Below are 20391 nucleotides of genomic sequence, written 5' to 3'. Positions count from 1 at the left end.
AAATAACAATGACTGGATCAACTGTCATTGAAACAACAAAAATGATGGGAACAATTGTCATTGGAACAACAACATATTTTTTAAAATTTGCATCATTAATTGCATTATTATTATTATTTATTGATCATAATAAAAATAAGAATAAAAAATTGACAAATTCATTGATAATTGATAGTAATAATGATGATGAACGTGACGATGATGATGATGATGATGTTCTAATGAAAAATGAGATATTACCTGAACCACCTGGACCAAAACTATGGCCAATATACTTTGGATCACTTGATATACTTAGTCTCATTAAAAAGCTTAATAGTTAATTAAGCCAATAATATTTGTGTTATACTATGATAAAATTTTCTTATCAACATTTAATTTATTATTAAATAGATTAATTTTCTCATTGATTCATAAAAATTTATATTAATTTCGTTATTTTTTTTTTAATTTTTCATTTCATTCATTATTTGTTACAAATTAGTCAATTAATATCAAATAATCTAATTTTGTTTTAGATCAATTTGCTGCTCTATTAATTAATTTATAATATATATTTAAAATTAATATAAAATACATAATATAATAGTTTTATCGGAATTTTTGAATTTTTATTTAATCATAAAAAAAAAACAAATATTAACAAATAGTAAAAAGTATTGTTTAAGAGTTATTTAATTATTTTTAATAATAACAATACAACATATAATTGTATTTATAAATCTTGAAAGAGTAAATAACATGTTTGATCATTTATTTTATCAATTTGATATTGGGTGAATTTATTTAAACTGAATAATAATCAGTGTTTGAGTATTCGTTTATCCAATTTCCCGATGCTCGTAAAGCAAGATGAGTATATTTATTTTGTCTCCACCATTCGGCTGTGTTCATGAAAAATAAATTAGTCTCCGAACGATAATTATCATTCTTCCAATAATTATAATACTCATGAACAATTTTCCAATATTTCCCCAAATAAATGAGACCTCTTCTTTCTATGAGATTTGGATAAATTTTGAATGAACAAACTGCCAAGCCACCATCTTTTAACGATATTATTTCTGGATTTTGAGGATCAACATATTCAATTCCAGTTGAACATGTATATGTATTCATATCTTTTCTTATTTTAATATGAATATCAAAATTATTAGCTACTGTTGAAGATGATATAAAAATCGAGCACTTATCAGTAAAACCATTAGACGTGATGACATGTATAATTTTACTCGGTTCATCATCAGGTACTTGACATGTTAGAGCATCTTCTATTAAAATAATGATTTAAAGTTTGAATATATATATATATATTTTATTGTATATAATTATGAATAATATTGTCTTATTACCATATTCATCATATTCTGAAGAATCTGATGTCAATAACAAATCAGGCAAATTGATGCAAAAAAACAGTAGTAAAAAGTACTTGTTCATTGTTATTGTGTCATAATAATACACGATTAATTAATTTAAAACAAAAACAATTTTTTTTCAACGCAATTAAATTGACTTTATCAGCATGAACTGTCGTTGACGACTAAATCTAATACGATGAGTTGTCGATGACATCAGGTGATGAAAAACGTGTCAAAAAATGATTGGTTTATTTTAATGATCGAATAATAATCAAAATTAAGTAAAAAAAAAAAAAAAAAAAAACGATAAGATAAAGTTTAAATAAAAAAAAAAAAATTAACAAGAAAAACCTTGTAATCAACATTGTCGTGATACATCATTATTAAAATATTAAATTTAAAATTTTAAAATCATAAATATTTAAAAATAGTATCCTTATCAACAGGCACACAAAATTATTTTATTTGACAAGAATAATATATTTTAATTTCGTTGAGAAATAAAAAAAAGAGCACAAGACAAAATTATAAATTAAAATTTGAATTATTAATTTATTAACATTGCATATTTATTTAATTAATTAAAATAATAAATTGAATTATATTATTAACTATAGCTAGGAATTGTTTTCAGAATATTGAAAAGAAAATTATATATTTATTTTTTCTCCACAATTCAGCCATTGTGTTATCATGAAAAATATGCGTATAAGTATCTATACACCTTTTACCTTCTTGACACAAATTTAATATTTTCCGAAAATATAAAACCTTGTGTTTTTTTACAATTTTTTAATAATTATATTATGTTTACACAAATTCTGAATAATCAACAATAATAACTGCGCACTATCATTCATTACCGACATAACTTTTGGGTTTTCAGTATCTATTATCTCGATTCCTGTACTACATATACTTATTTGACTTTTTTGTAATTTTTAATTTTTTAAAATTATTAGTGTTGTAGCTGTTTATAATAATTTTATTGAATGTGCGGCTTTTCATAAATTATAGTATGAGCCAGTCTTATATATATTTCTATTTAATTTTTTAATTTTTAAATATTTTTTTATTTAATATTTGTTTGGTCATATTTTGGTCTTGATAATTCTGTAAGTGTTATAAAATTTTTTATAGATATATATTTATCATTATAATTATTATTTAAATTTCAAACTTTCAGAATACTTTTAAAAACAATTGGAATAGAAATACACATTATATATAAATTATAGTTGATGCTGTAGAATAATTATTTGTTGGCAAAATTATATTGTTGATTTAATATAAGTAAAATATTACAATAATCCAAGAATCCAAAGATGAGTTTGGAATAGAAATTCATGTTTCTTACGCAAGTTTAGGCGTATTATTCGATTTTAAATAATATAACAATATATACATGTATAAAGTAGCATTGTCTACACAACAAATTGGTTTCAAGTGTACGAATATTCAGTTGTCGATATAGTGGAAAAAAGAAATCAACTGTAAAAATATTGAAGATGACAGTGGAGGAATGATTGATGATAACAGTTTGAATTTTTTGTGACAAATCTTATGTAAGTAGACTTGGTTGTTAGCCAAGCTTCATTGCAATTGCAAAATGTGAGTCAATTTCAAAGATTTAAACAGCTAAATCTTGGTTTGAAATCAACACCATTGAGCTTTTTTGATAGGAACGATTTCAATTAATATTAAATATCGAACCGAGAATCAAGTTGTGTGTTTCATGCTTTTGTAATGTAAAATAAAACATTATTTACAAATTTTTTGTACATCATCGGTACAAAAACATGTGGTCTTATTGAAGTTTAATAAGTTTATTTTTATCAAATTTGTTACCATAGCGGATCTAGAAAGAAAAAAAAAAAAATTAATATAACTAAAAAATTAAGAAACCTTAATACTATTTGTTTCTAATTATTTCATCAATATTTTTTTGAAACAATTTTTTTTTTATAACGCTGCTTCCAGTCATTTCATTGGTCGTCATTTACATACTCACACGCTCACAAAAAAAAAAAAAAGAAAATCACTTTAAATATTTATTTTTTTGTTTTATATTTTTGCTGTATTAATAAAATCGAAATTTGTACATAATTAACAATAACGAAGTTTTGTTAATTTGTTAACTAAAATTTTGAAGTAACCATTTTTTTTTTTCAAATCATTATTGAAATATGAACCCTGCAATCTGCATTTATTGGTTTAGATTAAGCTCACGACTTTCTTTTCAAAAATGAAAAATAAAAGTATTCAACAATATTTATTAATAAATATTAACAGCTGTTCGAGGTGACATGGAATCATTAATAAACAATTTTTTATATTTTTTTCCCAATCTGCTATTATAAGCCCACGTTTTTTTCTTCAAATATAAAAAAATAAATATTTGTAAAGGATTATTTTTTGGAGGTGTCATACAATTGTTTATTAACAATTACATGGCACCTCGAAAAAAAATATTATCAAATGATTTGTTTATTTTCTTAGAAGAAAAGTCGTAGGTTAATTTGTATTAATAATTCTTCTTCTCGTAAAGAAAGCCGTGAGCTCATTTGAATCAATAAAAGCAGGATTCGTACTTTAAGAATATTAAAAAAAAAATAGTTGTACTCCAGAATTTAAATTTACAATTTGTTATTGTTATTTAGGATCAAATCCTGATTTTAGTAGTACAAAATATTCAATGTAAAAGGCATGCATCTGTATATGATCATTTTTAAGTAATTTTTTTTTTTTTTTTCGTTTTTCTCGAGTTAAAATTTACTAAGTCTTATACCGGTAACACAAATTATTTTTAATCCTTTTTTTTTTTGTATAAAAAATTTCATTAATTGTTTTTTGTCATATCATTGACAGTTGATCAACGAAAACGGCCGCTTGCGGCCGTCAACAACACTAGTTATATTAAAAAATGAATTAAAAAAATTGAAAAAAATATTAAAATGACAACTACAAAATATACGGTGTATGTAATGCGCATACTTATCCCCACTCTATTGGTGTGTCGAACAACTGCGCGGCACGTTTTTTTTTCTTTCTTACATTTCTTACACTTTATACAAAAACCGTATAAAATATTAAAATGTCAAAATGAAAATATTCATCAAAAACCCACTGCTGTTGTTTGTGCAAACTGTGTAAACTGTAAACTGTAAACAAATATTCACTAATTTACTGTCATTGGATATTGAAAAGTCAATAATCAATGACAGTGTATCTCCATAATATTTTATATTTGATTAATTATTCAAGGCAAGTCTAAAAAATGTATTCTTATCGACAATCATGAATTTTTCTTAATTTTACTTGTTGACAGTATTTACAATACACTCGGAACATTGTCGCAGTATGGTACATAAACAATAATTTTAAATTGAATTATTTATTATGATCATTCACATCAATTTGATATGATCATTACACATTATAATTCACCGCCAGTTACCTCCCAGCTAGGAGAAAATAGACACTGTTTCAGGTGTTGTGTAAACAGTAAAGAGTTGATCAAAGTTAATAACTCTCTAACGAATCGTTGATTAACCATTAAAGTTTTAACTGTGACAATACAATGACGGAAAGAAGTCAAGAATTTTTGGAAGTTCTTTTAAAAGCATCAGAAAAAGCAGCAAATATTGCTCGTGTTTGTCGACAAAATCAAGCATTATTTAATTTACTTGTGCAAGAAAAAACTGATGCTGGAAAAAATCCACGATTTATACGTGATTTCAAAACACTTGCTGATGTTCTTATTCAAGAATCTGTACGTCATGAAATTGGAGCTCAGGTATAATGCATATTGTTTCTTAGAAAATATTTATTTTTTTTGTAAATCAATTTTGTTATTCTAATTTAATAAATAGTTTCCAGATATTGCAAAAATGGTAAGAGGTGAAGAAACAAATGTATTTAGCAATACGTTAGGAACAAGTGTTATTGTTGAAGTTTGTTCAACTTGCATAGAAACATCAAATTTACTATCACAAGTTTTAGACAATGACGAGTATACAGCCAATCTTCTTGCAACTGAAATTCACAGAGATATTTCAATTACAGAAGTGCCAAATCATGATGATTTAAATACATATGAATTAAACATTGATGTTAATGATGTAGGAATTTGGATTGATCCAATTGGTATGTACATTTGTAAATCATTATTGCTATTTCAATATCACTCAATATCATTATTTTATTAAATTTTAGATTCAACAGCTGATTATATAACTGCAAATACATTAGTGGATGAAGTAACTGGATTACACTTGAGTGGCTTACGCTGTGTAACTGTACTTATTGGAGCATATTCACTAAGCACTGGTCTTCCAATTTTAGGAGTTGTTAATCAGCCATTTTATTCATGTAGTGATGAAAATACTCAGTGAGTTTATTTTTTTTATTATCAATTTTGTTTTATTTTTATATTTTGTTGATACATCAAAGCTCGATATTAATACGGCGCACGCAAGACATATTTATAGATGTCTAAATATCAATAATTTTTTTTCTACAAAATGTAAATACTCAAGTACATTTAATAATAGATAATCAGATAAATTAATATTGTCATTTTCATGTAATTTTCATTCTTAAAAAATATGATAGTTTTGAATCAAGATGATTTAAACTTCAAGCTTTATTGTGGCTATGATAATTGTTTATTAATATATTTTTAATTTTAATTTTGAACAGATGGAAAGGCACTTGTTATTGGGGTATTGTTAATGCATCTGGAAATGGTATTATATCATATCCAAAGCCAGTAAATACCAACAATGTTATTGTCATTAGTAGAGCTGAAGATCCAAGTATCAAAGCTAAATTGACAAATGAAGGTTTCAGACTGATAGAAGTGGCTGGTGCAGGCTATAAAATTTTGAGTGTGGCAATTGGTCTAGCTGATGCATATATTCTTTCCAAAAAGTCAACATACAGATGGGATACGTGTGCACCTCAAGCTATCCTATCAGCTCAAGGTGGTGGTATAATTGATTTTTCATTATTCACAACTGAATGTGCCAATGTTGAACTTAAATATTCTGGTGAAGAATCTAATTATTCGAATAAAGGAGGACTCATTGCTTATCGAGACTCGGCAATATTAGATAGGCTGAAAAAATCTCTAGTTTTAACAACAAAGTTGTAATGCAATAATAATAATTGAATATCAAGTTTATCAACAGCTGAAAAGTTATACTGTTATTTTGATTGTTGAAATTTAACTTCTTTTTTGATAGAATAACCGTTTGTCAAAACATTTTCTGTATCAATTTATTAGATGCTGTTTCAAACAATATGTGTTTTTTTCATGTTTCTGCATTTACATTTTCTAGCAGAATATTTTGTGTTAGACAAACTTAGTAAATAAACTCAATGAGTATTTTAATTTACATATTAATTGTTTGAGCTTGATGTGATTATATCAACTTTTTGTTGAGAATAAACGTTTAAATTAACGAATGATTGAAATAATTCGAACCAAAGGCAAGCCATTGAAATTGACAGGATAATGTAGACTTTTGTTATATTATAATGCTTTTTTTTTATTTAAAACAATTTCTATTTCTCTGTACTGTAACAGAAAGAGACAGCGTTTTGTTTCACTATGAATTTTATCAGAGTTCTGTATTTTTGGTACTTTGTACCTTAAATGCATAAATAATTATAAAAAATTTGTTGTAAAATAGCGGTAAAGACATATAATTTTTGTTAACTGTATTTTCTTAATATATAAAATTTGTTGTGAATAAAAAATAAATAATTTATGACATATATAAACAAGATCTCAGTGTATAATTATTACAAAAAAAACAGAAATATTTTCGTATTGCAGCAATGGCTAAAAAACTGAGTTATATCATTATTACTCATCGAACGGTGCTTACGTTAATCGAACAAACAATTTCGTTTAATTTTTCACCAAATTAATGAAAATGATTCATATATATATCCAAGGAAACTATTTATTTGTTAACATTCCTAAATTTTCTTTCATCTGGTTTAATGTTTTTTTTTTTTTAAATATACCTACAATTTAAATTTTTATAATTACTTTTTTTAAATTATGCAGCAACAAGGGTGCTTTCATAATTGCGATTCTCCGCTCACGGGGTCCGAATAGTAACAAATCCAGGACTGAGATTGGTAAAAAACACCAATCCTAGTCCTGGATTTTTTACTACCCCCCAGTCGCGGTTTTACGTGGTTTTTTAATCTCTCTGTTTTTTTTTTAGTATGGTCGATTTGCAATGATTAATTTCTTCTAATAATTACTTTTAGATTTTTATTTTATTTTCATAGTTATAATCTCAACAAATACATTTTCGAAGAATACATTTTTTTTCTGTTTTTTTTTTTTTCTTTTACTGGTTTACTGGGGTGTTTTTTCTGATTTCTCAAACTGAACGGTCAGCAAACTGAACATTACGAAATTGAGAAGTAGCCCTGGAGGAAATATTTCTCCGACTTTTGTGCGCCTTTTTTTCGCTGAAGAAATTTCTCCGACTTTTTCCCGATTTTTCTCCGTTTTTTAGATGTCTGAACTAAAAAAAAAATGGTAAGACATACAAAGCTCGGAGCAACTGATTGTTCTTTGCGGAAAAAAGGAGAACAAATTTCTCCGCAATGATCATTTGAAAAAGACATTTAAATGAATTCATAAAGATATTGAAAAAATATAAAATTTCAATCTCCAATAATGTTTTCAAATTTAACATAACAAAAATTGTATAAATATTTATTAAACTAATGTTTAATGCTTAAAAGCGGATACATATAGTTATGAGCTTGTATTTTTTTTTTAAATAAATAAAATTAATAAATTTAAATTACTATTGTCTATTGGCCATAGCTCTTTGGTCACTAAAAAGACACTAAAAAAAATGGCCATGTATCAGTGATGGGTAAATGGTCGATTTTTGAGGTTTCATACACTTACAGTAAGATACTGTAAGATACTGTAAGAAACTGTAAGATACCTCTGACGCCATTTTGAACATTCTTGATGACTGTCGACTGCTGTCGACTCGACAATTAGTTCTTATTGCTCGATATATATTGGTACATGTAATTTATTTGTTATATAAATATATATATAATATCAAGGAAAACCAGTTTGAAGGAATTAATGTTGCTTGAAACATAATTTTTTGGCAACATTAATTTCTTAGCTCCATCCTTTCCTTAGCTACTGCTTTTCCTCGGACATTTTCTATTCATTAAATAAATAATATACATGTCATTTTATTTTTAAAAAATGGAAATGTCCAAGAAAAGTAGTAGGAGGAGATGTAGCTAAGGAATTAATGTTGCTTAAAAAGAATTTTGGCAACTGTAATTCTTAGCTCCATCTTTTCCTTAGCTACTATTTTTCCTTGGGATTTTATTTATATTTATATTTAAAATAAAATGCATGTAATTTTATTTATTAAATAAATTAAAATGTCTATGAAAAGCAGTAGCTAAGAAAAAGATGTAGCTAAGAAATTAATGTTGCCAAAAAATTATGTTTTAAGGAATTAATGTTGCTTTAATTTTAAATAACTAATTTTATAAATAAATAGAAATCCCAAGGAAAAATAGTAGCTAAGGAAAAGATGGAGCTAAGGAATTACAGTTGCCAAAGAAATTCTTTTTTAAGCAACATTAATTCCTTAGCTACATTTTTTCCTTAGCTACTGCTTGTTTTTGGAATTTTTATTTATTTAATAAATGAATTACATGTATTTATCGAATAAAAAAAAATTGTAGCACGAAAGTTCCACTTTTATTCGTAGAAGGCGCTGGGAACGCAATGTAAGATACCTCGATGTATGAAACCGATGATGTAAGATACGGTATCTTACATGGTATCTTACACATGTAAGATACCGAGGTATCTTACCTACCCAACACTGCCATGTATATATATGTAAATTATAAGGTCGATAAGGTCTCCAGTTGGCAGCAGTTGGCAGTTTCCACTCTACAGTCTACATACTTCAGTCTACTTTCTGCTGATTGCTGAAGTAAATATGTACACAAACAATTAATCACAATTAATAAAACTGAATAAACAATTTTGTAAGTGATAAATGCACGGATTTAAAAAAAAAAAAAAATCTATTCACGAATTTCACTTTTACCATCATTATATAATGTCTCCGCCCGTATCATTTAAAGTACCTCAACTGAAAGATGAGGTTAGTTATCACAAATCAAAACAAATTACATATAATGTAAATCTATGAATAGCTTAGTGAAGATTATATTCCCTTCTTGCTAAATTTACATTTTGTTATTTATTTTATTTGTTTCTCTTCAACTACTCTTAAATTCACGGAGTAGCTTATTTAACATTTATCATCTTTCAATACATAAGGATTATTAAAACCTTACACTATTAATTATTGTAATTAATCCTGTATATAATATTTTAGATTAAAATAGATAGCAAGAGTGAAGTCATCAGACGATCATCACGTCTTTTACCAGATCATTTGAAAGAGGTGAGAATTTGCATCAATTTTACTATAAACTATTATTATTGTTAAATGATTTTTCTAAATCTCTATATTTATTATAGAAATTAAAGGAAGAAAAAATTATTGAAAAAGATCCAGACATATCACAACTCAATGAGATTATTTTTGATGGAAAAATTTATTATACAACAGACTTTGAAGGCTGTGCTTCACTCTGTGACCAAATAATGTAATTATTTTCTTGATAAACAACAAAAAACAAAAACATACTGCTTAAATTTAATGAATTTTATTTTTCAAGTTCAAGAATAAATAAACATCCAGACAGTATTGTACCAATTGGATTTGATTTGGAGTGGCCATTTAGTTTTCAAACTGGTTCTGGTAAAACTGCATTAGCACAAGTATGTGTCTCTAAAAATACTTGTCATTTATTTCACATTTACAAATTTGAAAAATTACCATTGGCTTTTATACTACTTTTGAGTCATCCAAAAGTTAAACTAGTCGGAATTAATATTAAAAAGTATAATAAATTGTTTAACTATTCAAACTTCTATAATATAAAACTATTAATAATTTGTATTAATTTTTAGTGATGTATGGAAATTATCTCGTGATTTTAAAGAATTTCCTGGTCAAAAGGTTGTAGATAATAATTGTATTGATTGTGGACCATTTGCAAATCAGGTTTATAAAAGATCATGTCGTTGGAGTCTTGCTAATTTAACAGCATATATTCTTAAAAAAAGAATAAGCAAAGATGATAAAGTAAGAAAAAGTAAATGGCATATTTTACCTCTAAGTGAAGAACAAAAAACATATGCAGCAACAGATGCTTATGTAAGTATATGATTATTTAATTTTTTCATTATTAATTATTCACAAAAATAATTGTTTTACTTTCAACAGGTTTCATTGATATTGTATCTGACAATTCAACAAAAACAAAAAGAAATTGAAGAAAAAGATAAGCAGGAAGATAATTAAGCATAAATCAAAATTAATTATTTATACTATTTTATAATCATCATATTTATTTACTCCTTTTTTTTAAATTTACCAAGTTATTATGGGCTCCAAAACTGTTAAAGTAATGTGGGCTGGTTGTCTAAATTATAAAACAGCTTATCGTCTTCAACAATTACTAGCAAAACATCATCAAGATACAACTTTACCAGTTGATTATCCCCGCAATAGTCTTATTTTATTGGAGCACAAACCAGTCTATACCGTAGGCATTCGTAAACACGATGATTACAATGAAGCAAAAATAAAACAACTTACTGATCTTGGTGCTGAATTTTACAAGACAAATCGTGGTGGTCTCATAACTTTTCATGGACCAGGTCAGCTTGTTGCTTATCCAATAATTAATTTGCGTCAATTTCAGACAAACATAAAATGTTATGTCAGTAAAATAGAACAAATGATTATTAAATTATGTGATGAATTTGGTATAAAAGCTAAAACATCACCCGACACTGGTGTATGGGTTGGTGATGAAAAAATATGTGCTATTGGAATTCATGGAAGTCGTTATATCACAACTCATGGACTTGCATTAAATTGTAATACAGATTTAAAATGGTTTGATCACATTGTGCCTTGTGGAATTGAAGGAAAAGGTGTTACAAGTATTTCCAAACAACTTAATAAACAAATAACAGTTGAAGATATTTGTCCATTATTTAAAAATGCATTTAGAAATGAATTTCAATGCTCAACTATTGATCTTACAACAGATGAAGTATCTAAATTTTTACAATCTTCAGATAATATTAAATAATCAAATTAAGTAATTATAATAAATTTTATATTTTGTGATTAACTTGTTACATTAATTTATTTATTTCAATTTAAATTTTTTGCATTGTTTTTAAAATAAATAAAAAATGATTTTTATAATAATAATAATAATTTTTTTAATATTTAATTTATTACTAGAAAAATAAAAATAAAAAAATAACTAAATACTAATAAATCACAACTTTATTAAGGCCGAGCAGTGCCATAACTAACTATGAAAAAATATTTACCTTTTACCTTTGGATATTATTAATATTATTTGCACTCAGCCCTTAATCAATCACAGATAAATACTGCCCCCATTCTCTCTACCCATTTTCATCTACTTCTAGGCCATTGTTGACTTGAATATAATTTTCAAAAATTGAAATTTAGTGATATTAAAGCTTTGCATAATCAATAAGAAAATAATTGATTAGTCTATCAAAATATGTAGATATTGTTTTGTGTAAAGTTGCATTGTAAGTTTTCCAGTAATGCTAACAGCATTATGAAGTGAATTTTCTGAATCTTTAATCATCTTGATAGCTAGTTCAATGTCATCTTTAAATTCTCCATATTGTTTATTAGTTATCATTGTTTCTAAATTTTGTATACCCTTTACTGCATCTGGATTTGGTTGTACTTCATTAATTAAATCCGGGGACATTGATGATGACATTATTGTTCCAGGTGAATGAGGAGTAAATCGTACAATTGGTTGCTCAGATTTTGACTCAGGTAATTGCATTAGACAATAAACACTGAGAGCACGTGCAATAAATTTAAATCTAATTGAAAGTTGTGAGCTTTTTCTTAAACCAATAACACCAAGGATACCCCAGCCTTGACCAGAATTATCTGCTAGTGTTATTAAAGCTCGTGCAAGTTGTTTTAATGAACGTGCAACAACAACAGTACTATCATTATACTGACACTGTCTGTATGACAGCTCAAATGCCTTGGCCCAAAGAAGAGGAAGTTTTTCTTGTATATTTTCCCTTTATAATTAGAAAAACAATATATTGATTAATAAAAATTAATTATTAAGATATTATTACTTACATTGGTTTAACATTAGAAATCCAATCTATTAAATTGACTAGTAGTACTTCTTCGTCTTTTATATCACGGCATAATGGTAATTTTTTAAGTAAAACAGCATATAAAGCCAGTAATTGATTATCAGCAATAAGAACAGTTTCAATTGGTGGCTGACGTGGAACAAGTGGTTGAAGAATATTCATTACAGCTCCCCAATTTGTTTCTATCTCACATGTTATACTTTTTGTAAAATATGACTCTAGTGATGCCTCTAAAATTTCACCAAATATTGAGGATGATGATAAAGTCATACCAATAACACGTAATAGACCAATAAGAATTGGACTTGATGCTGTTTTAACACTCAACCAATTTATCCAACTTTCTCGAAGTTGTTCAATAAGTGGTCCTTTTTGATGATTCATTGATTCAAGTAATTCAGTAAGAAGAAGACCAGCTTCAGCTGCTTGTTGTAATTCTGGCACTGTTTTAATAATTATTATTTCCATTTCATTTAACATATCTGTTAATGTGTTTTTAAATACTTTTGTATTTGTTGTTAATAATGATTTATGTCTTATTGCACAATTCATCAAGAGTTTCATTGATGAACGTACATATAATTGTCGTTTTTTTAATGTCATAGGATGAAAATTACTTACTGACTGATCATAAGCAGCGACAATTTTCATCATATTGTTAATTGCAATGTCAAGTTGATGAATATCATCATCATTATCATCATTGCAAGATAAAATAACACGAGGATTACAGCTCATAACATACCAATTGATAACTTGATCATAGGCAACTGCATCTACTAAATGCCATGAAAATTTTGTTGCTTCAATAACAAGCTGAATAGCTTTTTCATTATCTCGTACATTAGGCTCATTTGATAATTTAATAAATAAATTAAGTAAACAAATGTGCATTCTAACAGCAACAGAATGTGGTTGAGTTGCAACAACCTCATTAATCCAAATTGTCCAATTTACTGATGTAAATATTGAACCAAGGAATAAATGACAATCAGGCAAATATTGATCAATAACTTTAACCATAAGTTCAACATCATTTATACCTGGTGAAAATTTATCCCATGTTAATGTTAATAAATTTCCATGAATAACATTAACAATGTGATCTTTAACTGATGCATGAGCATAATTTGTAACATAAAATTGCCAAAGTAAACATAAAATTTTACTTGATGCAGGCAATGTGTCAATAATAAATCTAATGCATTCAACAAATATAGCAACAATACGATTTGCATGTGGACCATCAGAAGTAATCCAGGGTAAAAGAACAGATCTGTCATCAGTGAGTTGTTGAATCCATGCTGCTGTTGGTTCTCTTAAATTTTTAGTCCAATAAGGTGTCAACCATGGTGCAAACATTTCACTTAAAACTGGCCATATTTGTTCACATATTTGATTGGCAAGTGAGCCTCTGTCAATTTGTAATGTTGAAACAACTAAAGCATGACCAACCATACCAAGAAACATAACTAATGGCTCATTGTATACTCGATATTTTGGATATAAACCATATAATCCATACTGCAAACGTTCCATCATAAAATGTTTACTCAATAATTGAGCAGTATCATAAATATCTTGTTTCGATAATAATCTTTGTTCTGTTGCATATCTTCGTATTTCTTCTCGTATTTTAATTGGATGAATAGGTGTTTCTGTTTTTATTTTTCCACTAAGTGCTCCAAGAAAATCTTGCCATACATCTAATGATAAATTTTGTCCTTCACTACCACGTAATATTGCACTAAGTACTTCACCATAATGCTCAGGAAATTCATATAATAATACAAGTTTTAAATGATTTCTAAATAATTCATGTAGTATTAATTTTTTATCTTCTGGATTTAATCCAATATCGCAAAGTGCTTTTGTTACAAGATCAATAAATGTTGAACGTTCTGAGAGTCTTGGTCGTCGATGATTGAGCCAATTGTTAACATCAAATTTAGACAATAATACAAAGCATAAATCAACATTTGATCCAGTTGATAAATTGACAATTGTCAAATACATTTCAAGAAATTTTGATGCAACACCAGCTACTGGTGTAAAATGTGGCCCAAGCATACCACCAAGATTTGGACGTTCAATAATAGTTGCAAGAAGCCGTGGTCCTTCATTTTCTTCACCGCTAATAAATATTTGTCCTAATTTTTCAATACAAGCTGTTACAAGTTGTTTTGTTGGTGGACAAAGTGAGGCTTCTTCAGTGTAATTTTTTACCAAATAATAAAATAACTTTATACCACTTATATGAATTTTATTCAATGCATCAGTGTCTTCACATGTTCTGTGTATATTTATTTCATTTTCAAGCAGCATAATAATACGATCGATAAAAACTGAAGCTTGAACAACTTTGCTAGATGGTAATTGACAAGCTTTTACAACTAAATTATCATATTTTCCACGATTTTTAATAATCATTTGATCAACACCTGGTGTTAATCGTGCTTCTTTAACACTTAATTTTATAATAGCAGCTCCAGCACAATGAACAGTCAGAGGTGTGCCGGATCGTGAACGTTGATGATCACTTGATGATACTGAATCACACAGTGCATGTAAAGTAACTGTATTTTCAACATCTTGATAAAGATTTTTAATTAATTCTAAAAAACTACAGTCAACTGCTGTATGCTCTAATATTAATGAATTAAATGTTTGAGCATATTCCAAAATTGCTTTGAAATGTGGTCTAACTATTTGAATTACTTGATCAGCTTCATGAAGAATATTACGAGATATATTATCAAAAATTGCAGTTGTATTTTTAGTAAGTGAAGGAGGAGATTGTGAATACTCATAAGTTGATAATCTACGATAAATACGTTGAAGTGGATCTGATGATTCTAGTGTCATTGCTGTTACAATTGAAGATGACAAAGATTTTGAATTATTATCATCATCATAATCATTGTCACATCTGTAAGATATTTTATTCCATTCTTGATTTGATTTTAACTGACTTTGTAGTACTTGAGAATAATCTACATACTCCAACCATGGATCATAATCAGACTGTATTAAAGCAGTTAATTTATGAGACATATATTGAGGTGGCAAGGCAGGAAGATACAGTCCTGATTCCAAAAGTCGTTCTTCATTAAGCCACAAATTTAGAGTTTTATAATACTTGATAGTTTGAATTACAAAATCTCGTCTTTCATTGTTGTTTATTGCTTTATTATCATTATCATCATTATCATTACTTGACTCAATAATATTTTCAAAATACTTAATCGTTTCAGTAAGATATTTTTTTAATTTTTTTAAATGATTACCATTTATTAATCCATCAAAAAACTTTTCACCAATACCACCACGATCAGGAATACCTGGATTTGTTGGTACACGGGCCAAATAGAGAATAAAAAAACGTTGCCATAAAAGAGGAAAAAGAGGATGATCAAATGGTGTATCAAGAATTTGTTGTGACCATCGATAAATTGATAATTCACCAGAACTGAATGGTGAAATTTTAACAGTTAAACAAGCACGTTTTATTGCTGTATCAAGTGAAGTTTTTGATTGATTTGATAATTCACGAAGAAATTCACGCCAAAATCCTGTATTTGTTTCTCTTGAATGTTGTTCAATTGATAAAACTTGAAATGCAAGCCAAATTGAATGAACAGAACCACCTAATAGACTTGATAAATTTGAATTGCCTGTTGCCCAATTGATAAATGAACTTATTGAACCAGATGATTTTTCATTTCCCATTATTGAATATTGAATGAGAAATAACATATCAGCTGTTGTACGTGAATCAATATGAAAAAATGCTGTACGCAATATACAATCAATAATATACATGACATTTTGATCACGATTCCAATTTGGTATTTTAAATATTATTTCAAGCCAAAGACGAACAAAAGGCTCGGGACTATTTAGACAATATTTTTCATAATTAGCCATATGTGATTCAATCATATTTGCAAAATATTTAACAATAGGTCCTGGAAATTCAGAGGCAATAAGATTTTTTGCCATTTTAACATAAGTTCTATCAGCAGTTATCAAAGAAACAACTAACTCAATAAATTTATCATTATTTATAAGTGATTCTGGACATTCTAAAAATAAAGGAATGATGTGTTGTAATGCAATTAATATATGCTTATATTTGTGATAATTTTGTAGAATATTAAGCTTGCTAAAACCTGTTGTACATATCAATGGAACTGAGTGACCCAAGAGTGTCATCATGACAGATACAAAACAAGCAATTGGTTGTTTTTCTTTAAGTCCATAAACAAGTATTTCAAGAGCAGTATTTGTATCTATATCAGGAACATGAGCAAATACACCAGCAGGATTAGTCATAACCTCTTGACATATTGTAACAGATTGATCAAGTTGATGTAAACGAAGCCGACACATCATATCCCATGCCCATAAAGAAAATACATGTTCACTATTTTGTGGTCTTACCATTGATGATACTTGTCTGACCCCTTCAATGAGCAATGAGGCTGTTTGACTTCCTGGCATATCTGGCACATATTTCATTGTCAATTCAACAATTAACAATGCTATATTGTAATGAAGTTGAAGAGGTAAATACAAGTTTTTATTATTATCAAGTCCCCAATTTAAATTTTTTAATAATAATCTTGCTAAATGACTTTCTGTTGATTGAAGAGTATTGTTACGAAGCCAATTAGCTATTATGAATATGTCGTTATCATCGGGTATCCATTTATCAATATTAAGCTCTGTAAATAATTGTAAATCAAATTTTTCAAATGATTCAAAATTTTCTTTTAATGTAAGAAGTATTGTTGATAATAGTGATGGATGTTTAATTGTAAGATTTGATAAAAGTGAACGTGCATTTTTTGAAGTTGATTCTGGTGGCTTTTTACTTAAAAAACCAATTCTAAAAAGATCAACTGTCGTAGCACAAATAAATTCAATATCACATTCTGATCTAGCTAGTGCCATATTTGCAAAAGTACTTATAAGAAAATAAGACTCTTCTTCTTGCATTTCACTTAATTTTTCATCAAATTGTCTCCATAAATTACCAGTTTTAGACTCATTTTCAAATTGATTAATATCAACAACTTCAAGAAATACATTGTCATGATGAAGAGCATAAAAAATACGCCAAAGTGTATTTATAGATATAGTGTGATATGGAATAGCAGCAAGATACTGTAATGCACCAAGTCTTCGTGATGAAATAATTGACATTGTAGAACGTAAAAAAAATTCATCAAATTCAGTTTGTAATCTAGGAAACAAAACTGAATCAACAGTGATAGTTTGAATATTTAAAAAAACTTCCCACTGATCATTAACATATTGCACAACATCTCTAATCATGCTACTGAGTAATTTTGCAAGTTGTCTGTATTTTGGTGAATTGTAAGTTCGAAGTCCTTGTCTAAATAAACGTACAAGTATTGAAGAAAAAGCAAATAATCTCAACATATGATGCTCAGTTATATTATTTGTTTCTTGTCGATAATTTTCACCTTGTTTTTCAATTAACAATACTTGTTCAAATATTTTTCCAAGTGGTACTTGTTTAACAAGCATTATAATATCAGCCTCAGACAAATTTCCACCAGTACTAGAAATATCCTCGTCTTCCTCACCATCTTCATCCAGCACAACCCAAACAGTATCAACAGTTGAATTGTCTGTCATATTTTGTACCGACTCTCGTACTTGTTCAAGAAATTTTTCTCGTTCTTTTACTGGTAACAGAATGACAGCAAGAGTTGCAACCATGTGATCTAAATACGGATCACTAAAAGGTGAAGCAGTGTGTGTTTGACTTCGTGGTACATTTGGTGCTTGAATAAAACCAGCTGCCCATTTTGTAACACCTCCTGGACATCGCAATACATGATTCAATATAAATTGATGATCTTGCCATGTTGCTAGACGAAGTAAAATCGCCACAAGTTGTGATAACCATTCTCTTGAATCCATCACAAATTTATTATCATTAATCATTCGTCGTTGAAAACTAAAAAGTATTGTTATGCACATACGTAACTCTGTAAATTGTGACATTGTCATTGATGACAATAAATTAACTGGTGCATTTTGTGGTAATTTCATTGCATCTTTACACGACAAACAAACTCTTTGAACATATTGTTCAATTTGTAATTTAAGAGTTTCTGCTTCGTATGAATGAAGTGCTTGAATATTATGAAGTAACTCTTTGATTTTACTTAGAAATTTGGTTAATAGTTTTAAGGCATCCTGGCTAAGCCAAGCAGTCGAGTATTCATGAGTTGCATTTACTGGATTACCATCTTGACACTCACCCGATTCAGTTATTGATGTTTTTTCCAAATGCCACAAATATCCCCGAACCTCTATGCATTTTTTTTTAATGCATTCAAGGTCATGAGAATTTGTTTGTAATTTATTTCGTACACGAAGATAACACGTTAATAAATCATATAGTCGATGTTGTTGAAGATAACTATTACGACAAAGTTGAGTTTCAATAAATTCAGTTATAAATGATTCAACGAGTGATAATTCTTTATTATTATACAGTGATATTAATTGAGCATCTGTAAATGGTAATATTTCAGTCGTATTGCTCGATTTACTTGTCTCGATAATTGTTGGTTCAACTTTTTTTGGTGTTACTAAATTAGTATTAGTATTATGTTCGATAATTAATCGTGGTGATGGTAGATTGGCTGGCAGTGTCACAGTATCTTCGATATTTTCTGGTGGCAGTGGTGGTGCTGTTGGTAAAGATTCTAGCATATCATCATTGCATGATGACTCTTCAATTGTCTTTTGCTCAATATCTTGTTTTAATATTTCTTTCTGTAATGAAACTTTTTTATTTTCATCAGTTATTGACACTTGTGTATTAACTTTTTCATGGAGTTCATTGTCAATTGCTGCTGAATGAAGTTCACTTTCCATATTATCAACACTCTGAATTTGAACATAATTAGCTGGTGATTCACCAAGAAGACACTCAAATTCTTCTAAAGTTGTAGTATCATCAACAATTTGTTTTTTATTTCTATGAAATGATCGTGAACGATCTTTTTTACTTTTCTAAAATTATAAATACAAAATTTATGTATACACAATATCAATACTTTTGTACAAAAAATATTTAATATTTACCTTGCTTGACTTTGATTTTTCCATGATTAATATAAACTAAAAATCTTAGTGTAAAAAAAATAATATTTTATCATTTAATATATTATACACAATGGCTTTATAAATTAATCTGTCGATTTATCTCACATAATCGTATTATTAATTTACAGATAATCATTAGATATAGTAAATACTGTTTTTTAAAAATATCATATTACAACTGCGAAGTAGTATTAATATGCAAACTAAGTGTTTATAACATTGCAATAATATTAACAAACAATTGTTATTGTATCGCTTACGTCAATTGCAATTTTATTGTGAAAATTTATTATATTGATTCATTATTATAGTCTCAATTTATCAAGGACAAAAGTAGAACAAAAGACTAAAATAAATATTTTGCTCCTTAGGTTATATTGCTTTTTTTCAATCATCATTTGGACTGTCAAAACACAGGTCAACATGTGTTGTGGGACAAAATTGTCCTGAAATAGAGCAAATTCAATTTATAGTTTTCATACTTATGTCAAATATTGTTATCAGATTCTAGTTTTTGATGTCATGAATTTATAT

General features: G+C 27.6%; 5 protein-coding genes across 7 annotated transcripts; 3 read left to right on the top strand and 2 right to left on the bottom strand.

Annotated features, from left to right (window-relative positions):
* Positions 1 to 786: 786 nt before the first annotated feature.
* LOC122850948 lies at positions 787 to 1502 on the bottom strand. The gene is made up of 2 exons (XM_044149991.1): positions 1353 to 1502; positions 787 to 1271 (listed from the first exon to the last, which is right to left on the bottom strand). The coding sequence occupies exons 1-2, from the start codon at positions 1438 to 1440 to the stop codon at positions 787 to 789; spliced, it is 573 nt and encodes a 190-aa protein (XP_044005926.1). The 5' UTR covers positions 1441 to 1502.
* Positions 1503 to 4381: 2879 nt separating this feature from the next.
* Positions 4382 to 7151, top strand: LOC122852102 (inositol polyphosphate 1-phosphatase). Of its 3 annotated transcripts, none has more exons than XM_044151704.1 (5): positions 4382 to 4524; positions 4690 to 5157; positions 5234 to 5507; positions 5577 to 5751; positions 6063 to 7151. In XM_044151704.1, exons 2-5 carry the CDS (start codon positions 4942 to 4944, stop codon positions 6514 to 6516), a joined length of 1119 nt encoding a protein of 372 aa, XP_044007639.1. In that variant the 5' UTR covers positions 4382 to 4524; positions 4690 to 4941; the 3' UTR covers positions 6517 to 7151. The 3 variants fall into 3 exon arrangements, with proteins under 3 accessions (XP_044007639.1, XP_044007637.1, XP_044007638.1); XM_044151702.1 differs by having other exon boundaries at positions 4382 to 4625; XM_044151703.1 differs by having other exon boundaries at positions 4382 to 5157.
* A 2155-nt stretch (positions 7152 to 9306) lies between these two features.
* Positions 9307 to 10859, top strand: LOC122852111 (Werner Syndrome-like exonuclease). The gene is made up of 6 exons (XM_044151718.1): positions 9307 to 9550; positions 9788 to 9856; positions 9934 to 10061; positions 10134 to 10358; positions 10429 to 10675; positions 10745 to 10859. The coding sequence occupies exons 1-6, from the start codon at positions 9443 to 9445 to the stop codon at positions 10820 to 10822; spliced, it is 855 nt and encodes a 284-aa protein (XP_044007653.1). The 5' UTR covers positions 9307 to 9442; the 3' UTR covers positions 10823 to 10859.
* A 45-nt stretch (positions 10860 to 10904) lies between these two features.
* Positions 10905 to 11792, top strand: LOC122852118 (putative lipoyltransferase 2, mitochondrial). The gene has a single exon (XM_044151727.1). The coding sequence runs from the start codon at positions 10905 to 10907 to the stop codon at positions 11619 to 11621; it is 717 nt and encodes a 238-aa protein (XP_044007662.1). The 3' UTR covers positions 11622 to 11792.
* On the bottom strand, positions 11573 to 19897 carry LOC122852062 (ectopic P granules protein 5 homolog). The gene is made up of 3 exons (XM_044151627.1): positions 19837 to 19897; positions 12686 to 19764; positions 11573 to 12621 (listed from the first exon to the last, which is right to left on the bottom strand). The coding sequence occupies exons 1-3, from the start codon at positions 19858 to 19860 to the stop codon at positions 12057 to 12059; spliced, it is 7668 nt and encodes a 2555-aa protein (XP_044007562.1). The 5' UTR covers positions 19861 to 19897; the 3' UTR covers positions 11573 to 12056.
* Between the last annotated feature and the right edge of the window lie 494 nt (positions 19898 to 20391).

This window comes from Aphidius gifuensis, linkage group LG3 (genome assembly GCF_014905175.1).
Source record: "Aphidius gifuensis isolate YNYX2018 linkage group LG3, ASM1490517v1, whole genome shotgun sequence".
Lineage (NCBI taxonomy): Eukaryota > Metazoa > Arthropoda > Insecta > Hymenoptera > Braconidae > Aphidius > Aphidius gifuensis.
Note: the sequence above shows the minus strand (reverse complement) of the source record. Positions and strands in the feature narration are given on the sequence as shown.